At 36.6% G+C, this 15,391-nt stretch overlaps 1 protein-coding gene across 10 annotated transcripts in view; it reads right to left on the bottom strand.

The window, feature by feature from the left end:
• The window catches only part of FRRS1 (ferric chelate reductase 1), a 91,954-nt gene that overhangs the window by 1,763 nt on the left and 74,800 nt on the right, over window positions 1–15,391 (bottom strand). For 9 of the 10 annotated variants that reach the window (XM_059884432.1, XM_059884427.1, XM_059884425.1 and 6 more), the window contains 6 exon segments: window positions 11,031–11,144; window positions 9,359–9,471; window positions 6,511–6,597; window positions 1,972–2,069; window positions 1,667–1,725; window positions 390–533 (listed from right to left, as the gene is read on the bottom strand). In XM_059884432.1, the coding sequence (XP_059740415.1) occupies window positions 390–533; window positions 1,667–1,725; window positions 1,972–2,069; window positions 6,511–6,597; window positions 9,359–9,471; window positions 11,031–11,144 (615 nt within the window). 10 annotated transcript variants of the gene reach the window in all.

The raw sequence follows: 15,391 nt of genomic DNA, 5'->3' as shown, positions 1-15,391 counted from the left end.
AATTCATCTGCAGCTTTGCCCTGTCTTGACTATGGATGAGCATCTCATCCTCCTCCGTCTCAGGGGTCTCTCAGCTCCAGTCATTTAGGGCTCTCAGTTCATTGTAGCCCCACGTCAGAGCAGCATGCAAAGTAAAAAAGTACTTACAAAGAAGGCATCTTCCCTAAAAGCTTCCATCTTTTCCTTGCATTTTACTCACAAATTCTAATACTAGTGAATATAAAAAACAAAGGCAGAAAATTTCCACTATTTTTATCATAGACTGAGTGATGGAAATAAATTTTTAGTAAGGTACTATGTAAGAGTCAACCATTAGTGTTGAGAAACTAATTATATTCCAACAGTTTGTATAAAAGTGATTCTACAACACTGCTCTTTGAGCAGGTTACCTTTCCTAGAGAGTCGGTAAGCATGTATCTCCAGAATAATCTCTGTCCCAACGTGCCAGGCTACAAATCCAATCATTGCATAGGTTTTCCATGGGCCAGGAAGATTCAGTCCTGGCAAATCCATTCCCAGGAACATTGCTGCCACTACATTTATAAGAAAATACACATGTTAAAATACAATTCAAGAGGTAACTATGTATGTGTGTGCATACATGTGTGAATTATATCAAGTGAAATATACTAAAAGAGTTTATGAGATGAATTAGATTAATAATTAAGAACAAGTAGTTAATTTAGTCTTTATTGTAAGACTAGAAAGGCTAAGATGGGAAATTATAATTACAATCCTCCAATTGTTAAGAAAGAGGTGCCCAAAGTTTTAAGTCTACAATGAAGGAGAGGGGAAAAGTATGGAAGCCACTTCTGACTATACCTCCTCTTCCACGATTTCTATAGAACATAGAAATGTGAGGGCAGGAGATCAGCTTAGGTATTTATCACATAAAGCATCACAAGGAGATATAGATGTAAAGAACAGACTTTTGGACTCAGTGGGAGAAGGGGAGGGTGGGATGATTTGAGAGAATAGCATTAAAATATATACATTGTCATATGTAAAATAGATGGCCAGTGCAAGCAAGTTTGATGGCTGAAGCAGGGCACCCAAAGCCAGTGCTCTGAGACAACCCAGAAGAATAGAGTGGGGAGGGACCTGGGAGAGGGGTTCAGGATTGGGGGAGGGGAACACATATATACCAGTGGCCAATTCATGTTTTTGTATGGTAAAAACCATCATAATATTGTAATGTAATTATCCTCCATTAAAATTAATTAATTCATTTAAAAAATACTACAAAATCATACTTGACATTTAAAAAACACCTTGCCCTGGAAGGTACCATTCCCAAGGAGAAAACCTGGCGACAGAGGGCTGGGTCCCCAAGCCTGATTCAGCCCAATCCATGACAGACTCTCAAGCTGAGCTGCTTATATATTTGGTCATCAGCATAACTTATCCTGCTGGCAAAGGCAAACACTAAAAAGAAGTCTTAAAAGGAGGGTTTTAAAGTCATTTTTAAAACCTTGAAACTGAAATAATAGCTTAAATAGTTACCTCTAGAAATTGCTTTCTGGATTTCAATGCTTAAGACTGATTTCTCCTCAACAACCAATTACTCCAGTTACTAATGTATCTAAAAATCATTTAAGCCAAATTACAACTTGCAGTATAAACAATTTTCAATTATATATGAATAAGTGGCATCACAATTACTTACCTGCTATTATTCTAGCAGCTGTTCCCATACTCCAATGAGTCCAGTTAAACATTTGCCTTCTACCAAATAAAGAACCAGTCAGTATTCTTTAAAGTGATGGAACTACAATAAATTCCCAAGAGAATAAAAAGCATGTAATTTCCCTTATTGCTTAGGCATCAGCTATCTGAAATACATTTTAAAACCTTTTTAAGTAAATATAATTTATCACTGAATTTTATAAAATGCAAAAAAAAAAAAAAGAATTGGCTTGCCAATTAAGGATATCTACCTTAAGGGCATTAATAAATAAAGACTACAAGTACCTTGGGTCATGTAAAGGTGGTCTGAAAGCTGCCAAAAGAAGCTGAAGAACTGCTAAAACCATCACTATAAAACCAAGGTATGGGTGATAACCTGCATGCTGAACAAAGATACATCATTTTAATGGTATTAATCCTGCCCATCAAATCTGCAAATTAAAAATAATACACACAGAAGCAGTTTCTTAGGGCTTTTCTCTAGCCATAAACATTTAATAATAATAATAAACACTGTTCACTGAGTGTCTATGCCAGGCACATACTTTATACACATTATCACTAACGCTCACTCTGATGCCTAATGGTTAGTTATCAATATCCCACTTCCACAAACAAGGGAACTGAGGCTTAAGATGGTGAGTAATGTACCCAGGTCCACATAGTGCATAAATGGTTGTGATGGAATCCAATCACGGAATGCTGCACCCTTCCACCAGTACGTTAGATGACCGCTAACACCAGCACCGGAGAAGGCAATGGCACCCGACTCCAGTACTCTTGCCTGGAGAATCCCACGGACGGGGGAGCCTGGTGGGCTGCCGTCTATGGGACTGCACAGAGTCAGACACAACTGAAGCGACTTAGCAGCAGCAAAAGCAGCAGCAGTCGCAGCAACACCAGCACAGCCATTTGAAGCCCACCGAAGACTAGTTTTCATTTTAATACCAAAGAAAGGCAATGCCAAAGAGTGCTCAAACTACTGCACAATTGCACTCATCTCACACATTAGTAAAGTAATGCTCAAAATTCTCCAAGCCAGGCTTCAGCAATATGTGAACCGTGAACTTCCAGATGTTCAAGCTGGTTTTAGAAAAGGCAGAGGAACCAGAGATCAAATTGCCAACATCCGCTGGATCATCGAAAAAGCAAGAGAGTTCCAGAAAAACATCTATTTCTGCTTTATTGACTATACCAAAGCCTTTGACTGTGTGGATCACAAGAAACTGTGGAAAATTCTGAAAGAGATGGGAATACCAGACCACCTGACCTGCCTCTTGAGAAACCTATATGCAGGTCAGGAAGCAACAGTTAGAATTGTACATGGAACAACAGACTGGTTCCAAATCGGGAAAGGAGTATGTCAAGGCTGTATATTGTCACCCTGTTTATTTAACTTCTATGCAGAGTACATGATGAGAAACGCTGGGCTGGAAGAAGCACAAGCTGGAATCAAGATTGCCGGGAGAAATATCAATAACCTCAGATATGCAGATAACACCACCCTTATGGCAGACTTTATTGACTATTCCAAAGCCTTTGACTGTGTGGATCACAATAAACTGTGGAAAATTCTGAAAGAGATGGGAATACCAGACCACCTGATCTGCCTCTTGAGAAATTTGTATGCAGGGCAGGAAGCAACAGTTAGAACTGGACATGGAACAACAGACTGGTTCCAAATAGGAAAAGGAGTACGTCAAGGCTGTATATTGTCACCCTGTTTATTTAACTTATATGCAGAGTACATCATGAGAAACACTGGACTGGAAGAAACACAAACTGGAATCAAGATTGCCGGGAGAAATATCAATAACCTCAGATATGCAGATGACACCACCCTTATGGCAGAAAGTGAAGAGGAACTCAAAAGCCTCTTGATGAAAGTGAAAGTAGAGAGTGAAAAAGTTGGCTTAAACCTCCACATTCAGAAAATGAAGATCATGGCATCTGGTCCCATCACTTCATGGGAAATAGATGGGGAAACAGTGGAAACAGTGTCAGACTTTATTTCTGGGGGCTCCAAAATCACTGCAGATGGTGAGTGTAGCCATGAAATTAAAAGACGCTTACTCCTTGGAAGGAAAGTTATGACCAACCTAGATAGCATATTCAAAAGCAGAGACACTACTTTGCCAACAAAGGTCTGTCTAGTCAAGGCTTTGGTTTTTCCAGTGGTCATGTATGGATGTAAAAGTTGGACTGTGAAGAAAGCTGAGTGCTGAAGTATTGATACTTTTGAACTGTGGTGTTGGAGAAGACTCTTGAGAGTCCCTTGGACTGCAAGGAGATCCAACCAGTCCATTCTGAAGGAGATCAGCCCTGGGATTCCTTTGGAAGGAATGATGCTAAAGCGAAGAGTTGACTCATTGGAAAAGACTCTGATGCTGGGAGGGATTGGGGGTAAGAGGAGAAGGGGATGACAGAGGATGAGATGGCTGGCTGGCATCACCGACTCAACTGACATGAGTCTGAGTGAACTCTGGGAGTTGGTGATGGACAGGGAGGCCTGGCGTGCTGTGATTCATGGGGTCGCAAAGAGTCGGACACGACTGAGCAACTGAACTCAACTGAATAAAAAATAGTAATAGCAGTGAACAAAATTATTTTGTTTAGAATGTGCCCGGAACTCTTTTAAGTGCATTCAGTTAATTAAATATCAACCCTCAGAAAGCCTATGAGATAGATACTCTATTATCTTCATTTGAGTAAACTGAGGGACTGAGAAGTTAAGCAACTTGCCCAAGATGTCTCAGGTAATCAGAGATGACTGCTGCTAAGTCACTTCAGTCGTGTCCAACTCTGTGCGACCCCATAGAGGGCAGCCCACCAGGCTCCCCCATCCCTGGGATTCTCCAGGCAAGAACACTGGAGTGGGTTGCCGTTTCCTTCTCCAATGCATGAAAGGGAAAAGTGAAAGTGAAGTCGCTCAGTCGTATCAGACTCTTAGCAACTCCATGGACTGCAGCCCACCAGGCTCCTCCACCCATGGGACATTCCAGGCAAGAGTACTGGAGTGGGGTGCCATTGCCTTCTCCGATCAGTGATGACACAAGGATTCAAATCCAAGGATCCAGCTATAGAATTATGTTTTTACCTTTTTACCACCCTTGTCACAACTATGAAGACTACAAGCTACGAAGTTTGTAAAGTAAGCATTACACTTGTCACAAGTACCTGGAGAAAATAAAGTCCCAATGTCTCAAGTCATATCAGAAAATCTTCATAATTTCCTTTAAAAAATAGGTTGACCAGTCTAAAAATACTTAAAAAGCAGAAAGGAGGTTTCCTAGTAATATCTATGACCCAAGATTCATCCATATTTACCCTTTTGGCAACAGCCCAAATTGAAATATCAAATTTTGATATCAAAATTTAACTGGCTGTTAAACTAGAAGAGTATACTGGAAACTCAGACTCTGACCTTAGGTACATCTCTGATTCTCAGTAAGCCTCATTCATTCATTTGATAAATATTTACTGACATGTCACATACCAGAATCTGATCTGAGTGTTATAGATACACTAACAAACATACCCATAAATATCCCATCACTCACAGAGTTCACATACTAGTGTGAGAAGACAAAAGAAAAAATACATTATTTAAGTAAATTATATTAAATTACATAAGGTAAACATTTCTTTAGAAAAAAAAAAAATAGAGCAGAGCAGGGCTCTTTGAGAAACTATGATTTAAGCAAAGACTTGCAGAAGGTAAGGGAGTAGAGGACACATGACCTAGGAAAAAGAAAGAATCTTTGTAAAGACTACAAATCAGTAACATGCTGAGAATTAGCCAAATATGAAATTAAATGAGCTAAGGTTGAGGAAAGGAAGAGGAGACCAATCCAGAGAGTAACTGGGAACCAGTGATAGAGGACTTTAGCTTTAACTTGGGGTAAAACTGAGACATTAGAGAAACCAGTTTGGGACATAGGAATGATATAATCTGATTTACATTTTTAAAAAATCACTCTGCTTCTTGATTGAAAACAGATTGCACATGGGCAAGGGTTGAAGTAGAGAGACCAACTAGGTACCTGTTGTAACAATTCAGGCAAAAAGATGATGTTGGCTCAAATCCACAGAGTAGCCAGTGATGGTTAAAAGTGCTTTTATTTGACATGTATTGCCAATGGGATTCCCTGATGGAATTGACACAGGGTGTGCAAGAGAGCAGAGTTAAGAATAATTCCAAGGTTTTGGCCCAAGAAGGGAACTGCTTGAGATGTCTTGGACACACAAGTTGAGTTTCTGAGTAGCCAGCTGGATGTTTGAGTCTCCAAGTCAGGGTAAAGGTCTAAACTTGAGATCCACATTTGAGAATAAGCCTCCATTTCTTCTTTAATGACATGGGATTATCATCAGTAACGACTTTATTTGAAGTTTAACTTTGATAGCACATGTAAAGCACTTAGCACAGCTGCTCACATAGTAGGAATACAACTAATGTTAACAGTGATAGTCACAGTATTAGAGAAAACCACTTAAAGTGTTCGTGTTCCTTAAATATCATGCTTTCAACTTTCACCGTTCTATAGTGAGAAAACTCATTAAAGCTACATAGTATATAGTTAAAATTTGAGACTGTCTAAAAACACATTCCACTACCAAGTAATCTGCACTAATATTCTAACTCCATCCCTGACACCAGCCATGTGAAACACTCATCAGATGATTCAAAAAGGAGAGAAAGAGGGACATGAAGATATATCTTTTCATGCATCATTTGAGAAAAAAAGCAGCAATCTCCTTTGGCATCAAAATGAATTTTAAACATATGAATATAATAAAAAAACATTCTGTGTAAGATCTACTTACCCAGTTCCAGCCTCCTCTGTAAATAAAAGGCAGAAGGAAAGCAATAAAGGTGAGGGCAGAAGTAGTGAGCATGAGAGTTCGATGCACCTGCAAGAGTGAAATGACAAATGAGAAGAGAGCGAACACGAAAGAGAAAGAAGCTGGTGTAACCATGAAGATCACCGGCTGAGATCCACAGAAGGTACCCATTCAGTTGACATCTAACCACAGTTCATTGTCAGTTTAAAAAAAAAATCTTACTATACCATTGAACTTTAAAGAAAAGTCTAAGCTGCCAACCTCCTCACTCAAAAGCATCTGCCAAGACTTCACCTGCACAGAACAGCGGGAATGGATATTTTCACACACAGAGAGCACCTACCTGCCAAACTCATTTCCTTCCAAACACATTTATTAAGTTCCACCACCAAGCAAAATGGTTACATACAATGAAACTCCAAGGAAACAGAAAGTACTGTTTCCTGGGGAGCTTGGGATTTAATTGCGCAGATAAGAGAAACATATTTGAAATGTATAATTCATCATTCAAACAAGGAGAATACTGAGAGTGAAAATGGGCACTGATACTGGATTATTCCAGGATAACTGGTGCAAACCAAAACTACCCCAGAGAATGCAGGACCTATGGTCACTAAATATAGTATAAATATACACATATATATAGTCACCAGAAAGTAGGACCTATAGTCAGGCAATGTGTGCAGATATTATAGCTTTGAAGACAGTGGAGGACTTGAACTGGTTGAAAGGGAGACAAAGAGTTTTCCAGTTGGGAATATCCACGTGAGAAGAGGAAAAAGAGAGAGCGAACAATCAAAGGCAGAGACAGACAGGAGCAAGACATATGACAATCAGTAGTGAGAACAAATAAAACAGATTAACACTGCCAGCCAAAACTGAGAAATGATATTAGACAAGGTAAATCTTAAAAGCTACAAATTTATATGAAGTTTCAATAATACCTTCTTCTAAAGTCAAAACTGTTACAATAAGCAATATTTTTTTTCTACAAGCAGACATGCACATTCTATCTCAACACATATCTGTTGATCTTTCACTGTATACGCAAATATCCGTACTACATGACAAATGAAAGGTAAGGTTTGTTTTATTTTGTTTTGAGGGTCAGTTATTGACCCTTGCCCATGTTTCTATTAAAAGACTGCTTCCTCATCCCCCAGGGAAGGGACAGCATGAAAAAGGACACTTTCAATTTCTTTTCCCACCTACACAGGAAATACATAATCTTGACTGATGAGTCAAGGCTGTATATTGTCACCCTGCTTATTTAACATGCAGAGTACATCATGAGAAATGCTGGGCCAGATGAAGCACAAGCTGGCATCAAGATTGCTGAGAGAAGTATCAATAACCTCAGACATGCAGATGACACCACCCTTATGGCAGAAAGTGAAGATGAACTAAAGAGCCTCTTGATGAAAGTGAAAGAGAAGAGTGAGAAAGTTGGCTTAAAACTCAACATTCAGAAAACTAAGATCATGGCATCTGGTCCCATCACTTCATGGGAAATAGATGGGGAAACAGTAGAAACAGTGTCAGACTTTATTTTTTGGGGCTCCAAAATCACTGCAGATGGTGACTGCAGCCATGAAATTAAAAGACGCTTGCTCCTTGGAAGAAAAGTTATGACCAACCTAGATAGCATATTAAAAAGCAGAGGCATTACTTTGCCAACAAAGGCCCATCTAGTCGAAGCTATGGTTTTTCCAATAGTCAGGTATGGATGTGAGTGTTGGACTATAAAGAAAGCTGAGCGCTGAAGAATTGATGCTTTTGAACTGTGGTGTTGGAGAAGACTCTTGAGAGTCCCTTGGACTTCAAGGAGATCCAACCAGTCCATCCTAAAGATCCGTTCTGGGTGTTCATTGGAAGGACTGACATTGAAGCTGAAACTCCAGTACTTTGCCCACCTGATGCTAAGAGCTGACTCATTGGAAAAGACCCTGATGCTGGGAAAGATTGAAGGCGGGAGGAGAAGGGGATGACAGAGGATGAGATGGTTGGATGGCATCACCGACTTGATGGACATGAGTTTGAGTAAACTCCGGGAGTTGGTGACGGACAGGGAGGCCTGGCGTGCTGCAGTCCATGAGGTCACAAAGAGTCGGACACGACTAAGTGACTGAGCTGAACTGACTGATGAGTGAGGGATTGCCTAACCTTCACTAGCCCATCAACCAGAGGACGGACCGCTGCTTTGCAGCATAGTGAGCAACCAGTTTCTTTCTTCTGCTTTGCTGCCTTCCTGGGCTTTCCTGATTGTTCAGCTGGTAAAGAACCCACCTGTCAATGCAGGAGATGCAAGAGATGCAGGTTTGATCCCTGGGTCAGGAAGATCCCCTGGAGAAGGAAATGATAACCCGCTCCAATTTTCTTGCCTGGAGAATCCCCATGGACAGAAGAGCCTGGTGGGATACCAGTCTATGGGGTCGCAGAAAGTCAGACACAACTGAGCATGCATGCACTGCCTTCTTGGACCCATCTGTACTCAGTGCAGTGGATGAATGCTCTTCTAATCTTCTTTTGCAACTAGACATGTAACTCAAGATCACGTTACATGCATTCAAGGTCTGTGTTCCAAAAAAACACACATGGTAATGATACATTCTCCAACTCAGCCTGATCCTTCATAAAGCTGTCTTTATTTTTATCTCCATCAAGTATCTTATGTCTATTCTCAGTTGGTTAGGAAACCAAAGGGCAAAGAGAGATTATAAGGATTCCAAAATTACAACTATAACCATCCAAAAATCCACTTAATTCATGTGTTTTCATGTTGCAACATTCAAGTAATATGGAAATTGCATTAAACTATTTCTCCACCTACCTGAAACCAAGCTGCATCACCAAATAAAGCCTTTGACCAAACAGGTTTGAAGAACCGGGCAATCAGTACACCTACACTAACAGTGGTCATCCATGCCACAAACATTAAGGCACCTACAGGTGAGAAAATGCAATGGTTGACAACACAATCTAATCAAGCTATTTCTTAAATGACCAATCCAAATGCTTAGAAAATGTAAACAATCAACAAGACATTCAGCTGACATAATAAATACAACCTAAAGATCAATGCTTTTACCACCACTACTACTTCTAATAGCCAACACTTTCAAAGCTCTTATTTCATGCCAGACACTGTCTCCAAGTACTTTATGCATATTAATCTAACTGATCCTAACAACAATTCCTATAAAATATTTACAATTATTATTCCAGTTCTGCTATATGGGGAAGGAAAGCATAGAGAAGTTAAGTAACTTGCCCAAGGTTATAAGTCAGAATTTGAATCCAGTCTTTTTTTAATTAATTGTGCTCTTAATCATTACACTAATACAACCTATCTATAGTTTTCTCAGAATCGTCTCACATTTTACTCCTAAAAATAATGGAAAACAAATAGGCACATTATTTCTGAATCCAATTACTGCTCAACTAGAGCTACTAGTAGAAGTGAAATAACAATAATAAAGATATTTTCAAGTTTTACTGAAACTCCCACTAGAATGGATAATTCTGAAGTATATAAAGGTAATATACCAATTAAGGAAAGTCCCCTGCCAGTATTAATATTTTATAAAAGTAGAGTATAGTACAGTATACACTTACACTATTCTCCTATTTTTAACCTCATTTTTCAACAATAACTGGACTGCTTTTCAAATGAAATCAATTTTTACTTGTACAACCAGAGTACATCAGAGCCTTATTTCTAGGCTACTGCTCTTCCAACTTGATTCCCTTCATTTTAAGTATGTGATACATAATGATAGCACTGAGTTACTTTGTATACCCTCAAATTCTTGTACATTGACCAGTTCTTCAACAACAACAACAAAAATTACATCTTTGAAACCAAGTGAAAGTGTTAGTTGCTCAGTTGTGTCTGACTCTTTGCGACCCCATGGTCTATAACCTACCAGGCTCCTCCGTCCATGGGATTCTCCAGGCAAGAATACTGGAGTGGGTTGCCACTCCCTTCTCCAGGGGATCTTGCCAACTCAGGAATCAAACTCAGGTCTCCAGTATTGCAGGCAGATTATTTACCATATAAGCCACCAGGGAAGCTTTGAAACCAAACTACTATTATAATTAAACAATCACAATCGCAAACTACTAATTTATTACCATTTATTTTAATAAATGGCATAATTAAAGTCTCATAAAAGTTAATTCACCCAATAATACTCAATCCTGGCTGCAATTAGAAACTAGTGTACTTTTTAAAAATTCTATTGATAAATGCCTTAAAAGCTCCACTGGTGATTTTAATATAAGTCAGGGTTAAAACCACTGAAATATCCCTACTCTCTTTTTGTGAAAAAATAGTAAACATTAAGATAGATAATGCTACCTGCAAATGTTGTTGCCTAAACTTAGATTTATGGATATTTGCTAAATTGTGCCTGTTATCCTTCTCAATCTAGCCAGCATTAAATTTATCCCACAAAGTTAAGTTTATTCCACAAAGTAGTAATAATATACATGTAACTTACCATGAACCTTCAGAAGGAGTAAAGAATGGGATCCTCCTATGTTCTTTGGATCGCCTGTCACATTGTATTTTTCATATGTAATCAAAGGTTGCTGAGAATGCTTATGAATTCGACCTGAAATTTTTTAAGAAAATGAAGATGAATTACTTTCTCAGGAGAGAAGGAATGGAGAGACAATGACATGGCTTGAAAACAAAATTTCTTAAGGTAATAAAAAATAAATTTCAGTAGAGATGATATATACTATTATATACTGATATTATATTAATATGCAACATGTATTAATATAATATTAATATATATAGCCTTAATATATTATAATAATATTCATTATTTATAAAATAAAATCTATAATGTATAGAATTATTTCAGCTAGTTTGTTTATGTTGCTATGAATGGACGTGTGTCCATTCTGGGAATCAATCCTTCAGAAATATTCCCTTTTTAACCAAAGATATATACACAAGAATGTTCATAGAAACATTTCTTTACACTGGCCATACAAATTCAATCAAGCTAAATGTCCATCATTAGAAGAATGAGTAAACAAATTATGGAACATACATAATTTTTAGAATACAAGTGTCAAAAAGAATTAAAATAATTAAGAAATTTGATATGGTATGAATCTTTGTCTCAAGTAAGTATTAGACCACAGACTACACTTCAATGACTTCCAAAAAGAAATATGTTTACAAGTTATTTATCTAACTAAAATTAAGCAAAATAAAAATTAACGAAAGAAAGCTAGGAAAAAGTGGTCCAGCTAGATACTTATAAAGCTCTTCTAAATAATCCTTAGGATACATAGGAAGTCAAAACTAAAATTACAAACCTTTTTAAACAAATAACAATGAAGGCACTTTATATCAAAACACAGGTGATATAATCAAGGTACTATTCAAAAGTTTTTAATCATTCTAAAGCATTCTCTTAAAAAAATTTAAGAAGACTTTGAAGTAAATAATTTAATTAAAGATGCATTTAAAATTACAAAACATAACCTAGGAAACCAGAAAAGAAGGTGGATTAAAAATAAATGAATGAAATTAACAAACTAATAAGTCTAAAAATGAGAAAAATTAATTCTGTAAAAGCCAATAAAATTGAGTTTTTGATAAATCTGACCACAAGATTAAAAAAAAATCACAAACAATATTAGAAATGAAAACAATGACATAGCTGCTGATATGAAGATATTCCTTAAAATTATATAAAAATGGTATATACAACTTTAAGTCAGCCAAAAATATTTCAAAATCTAACTGAAGTAGATGACTTTCTGAGAAAATCTAGAATTACAAAAATTGATCAAAGTAGTAGCAAATCTGGAGAATAATAACAATAAAATTTTATTTAATTAGTCAAATATTTCCATCCCTAAGTCAGGCTGTTATGTGAATGAGTTCTATCATACAACTTTAAAATTTTTTTAACTTCAAAAATTCATGTTTATTTAAACTCTTCTTGAGTTCTTTCTATAAGATTAGCATAACACTGAAACCAACATGAGGCAGGCATGCACACACACAAAAACACACACAATCCCATAACCATACACCAAAAACATTTATGAATATAGATGCAAAAAGCTTAAATAAAATATTAGTGAATTATATTAATCTGCATTAAGGGAATAACAAGACATGACCGAGCACTTTCATCCCAGGAAAGTGAGAATTGTTCACTGTTCAGAAATATACATAAGTAATGATAAACTGTCATGTCAGTTGCTGCCTGAAAGACAGTAGATGAAATTCAGCACACACCCATGACAAGAACTCTTTGTAAAGGTAGGAACAGAATACTTCCTAAACACAATAAAATATATCCCCCAGAAAAATACAATAAACATGAGACAACACTGAATATTAGAAGCAATCCCATAAAAATCAGGAATAAGACAAGAATATTTGCCATATTACACTATCATTCCACACTACTCTGGGAGAAGTAAGAAATGCAGTGAAACAAGAAAAGAAAGAAAACGAGGGCTGCTAATATCATTATTTGCACAAAACACAATGTTTTATCTAGAAAATCCAAGATATTAATTTGGAAAACTAGCTGGCTACTTTCAAGATAAGCATTCAAAAATCAATAACTTTCCTAAACATCAACAAATTGAGAAAATGTCAGAAAAAAAATTCCATTCACAATAGTATGTATTAGAAATTTATAAAATACCTAGGAACAAGGTAACAAAAATAAATAAGCCCTATAGGAAGACATGAAGAATACTTCAGGATCTGAATCAATGCAATTTCCCAATATATTCCTGGATAGGAAGACTCAAAGATGTTGATTATCCCACAAATTAATCTAAAATTTCAATTCCAACCATAAACCCAATAAGATTTTTAATGAAACTTGACAAATCATTTCTAAACTCTATCTAGAAGAGCAGATACACAAAGAGGAGGCAAGAATTCCTGAAAAAAGAAAGCTAGGAGGGGAATCATGCTTTATCAAAACTTACAACCTATTATTCAAACAGTATAGTAATAGACAAATAGATCAATGGAAGAATAAATTAGAAATAATGTGATTTACTGACAGATTTTTAGTGTATGATAAAGAGCCTTTAGAAACAGAGGAAAAATGGACTGTTCAAAAACTAGTGTTTGGACACCTGGTTATTCATTTGGTGAATACAATTATATCATGTCTTGTTATACCAGAGAAGATCAGAGATAAAACAGAAAATGAGAAGTTTTTATAATGAATACCTATAGACTAGTGTCAAGAAAAAGGAGACAATAGCTATCAGAAGCTACAAAAATGTCAAATAGAAGATAATGAAAAAAAAAAAAACTATTGAAAATGACAAGGAAGGCTTTGAAGAACCTAAAAATATTGGATTAGTACAGTGGTAGTATTAAAAACCAGACCACATTCTTAACAGCCTGAGAATCAAGTTGGAAGAAAAGTGTTTTAAAACTGAAGTACCATGAAGCCATGGACTAACATGAACGTAACCTTCATTAAAGCAGAAATCCATATAATTTTGGTGTTCCATTGCATGGCTCCATTATAAATTTGGTGTTTTGCCTTAAGGGACATTGAGTTCATGTTTAGCATCCTGATGGCTCAACGGTTAAGAATCTGCCTGCAATGCAGAGGATGCAAGTTCAATCCCTGGGTCAGGAAGATCCCCTGGAGAAGGAAACGGCAACTCACTTCAGAATTCTTGCCTGGATAATCCCATGGACAGAAGAGCCTGGCAGTCTACAGTCCATAGGGTCACAAAGAGGCAGACAGAACCTAGCATATGCATACAATGCTTTCACTTCACTTCCTGCAGTATTATTCCTAAATTGCCAAAATAACAGGTCATGTGATAATGGGGTCTCTACATTAATTATTTAAATTGGTAGATTTTCTCATTGTGAATAATTTATTCACACAGATGAGTTCTGTCTTTCAGTTCGGACTCAGCATTTCACATGATGGCTTATTTCACGATAAGACAAAGCTTTCTGAGGGCAAAAGAGTAGTTAGAACAAGGTTTTAAATGGGTTTTACTAAATATGACAATACTTTTAACTCTCAATTATCTTTTGTTTGCTTCTGACCCCTTTTCCTAGGTGATTTCTCCCATTGTGGGTCATTTCTCAAGTTTTTCTTCTTATAGTAAAATATATATCTTGTTTCTTTTCATTGATCCAGTTTGTAAATGTGTGCTAAAAAAAATCAGAATATATTTATATAAATAGAATTATTTATTTACAGAGAAGGTTTTTTTCCTCACTGACATTGTGTTATACATTAACTCCATTTGTTAATACTGTGCAAAACAACCTTGTTTACAAGGGAATTGGGTAAACATTTATACCATTTTGTTCACTGCATTTAGTAGACATGAATGTTTAACAGTCATGTAATCATCATGATTTAGTAACTTGGAAGAATACCTATGACAAATCCAGACAAGGTATTAAAAAGCAAAAACATCACTTGGTCGACAAAAGTCCGTATAGTCGAAGCTATGGTTTGACTTAGTTACTGAACATCATGATGTAAAGAAATGTGACAATATTTAGGTATCTGCTTTCTGAATGTTTCAAATTGTAATCTACAATCACTGTTGATACCCAGAGAAGAGAATTAAATTTCCTGTGAAAAGGTAAGAAAAATAAAACACCTCAGCAGTCAGAAAAAGAACAGAAAGATAGCTATATGCCAGCTTAACACCAAATATGAGGATAACAAGAAAAATTAGTAGAAAATGAAAATCTGAAAACATTAAGCAATTCATCTGTATATTAATATTGATCACTTTTGCTGAATCACTTTTGGATGAAGTGATATATTTGGATAAAGAAACTGGTTAATTTTTGTTTTTGCTAATAACGTAGTGT

Source organism: Bos taurus, chromosome 3, assembly GCF_002263795.3.
Source record: "Bos taurus isolate L1 Dominette 01449 registration number 42190680 breed Hereford chromosome 3, ARS-UCD2.0, whole genome shotgun sequence".
In the NCBI taxonomy this organism is placed as follows: domain Eukaryota; kingdom Metazoa; phylum Chordata; class Mammalia; order Artiodactyla; family Bovidae; genus Bos; species Bos taurus.
This window is presented reverse-complemented; position numbering and strand designations above follow the sequence as displayed.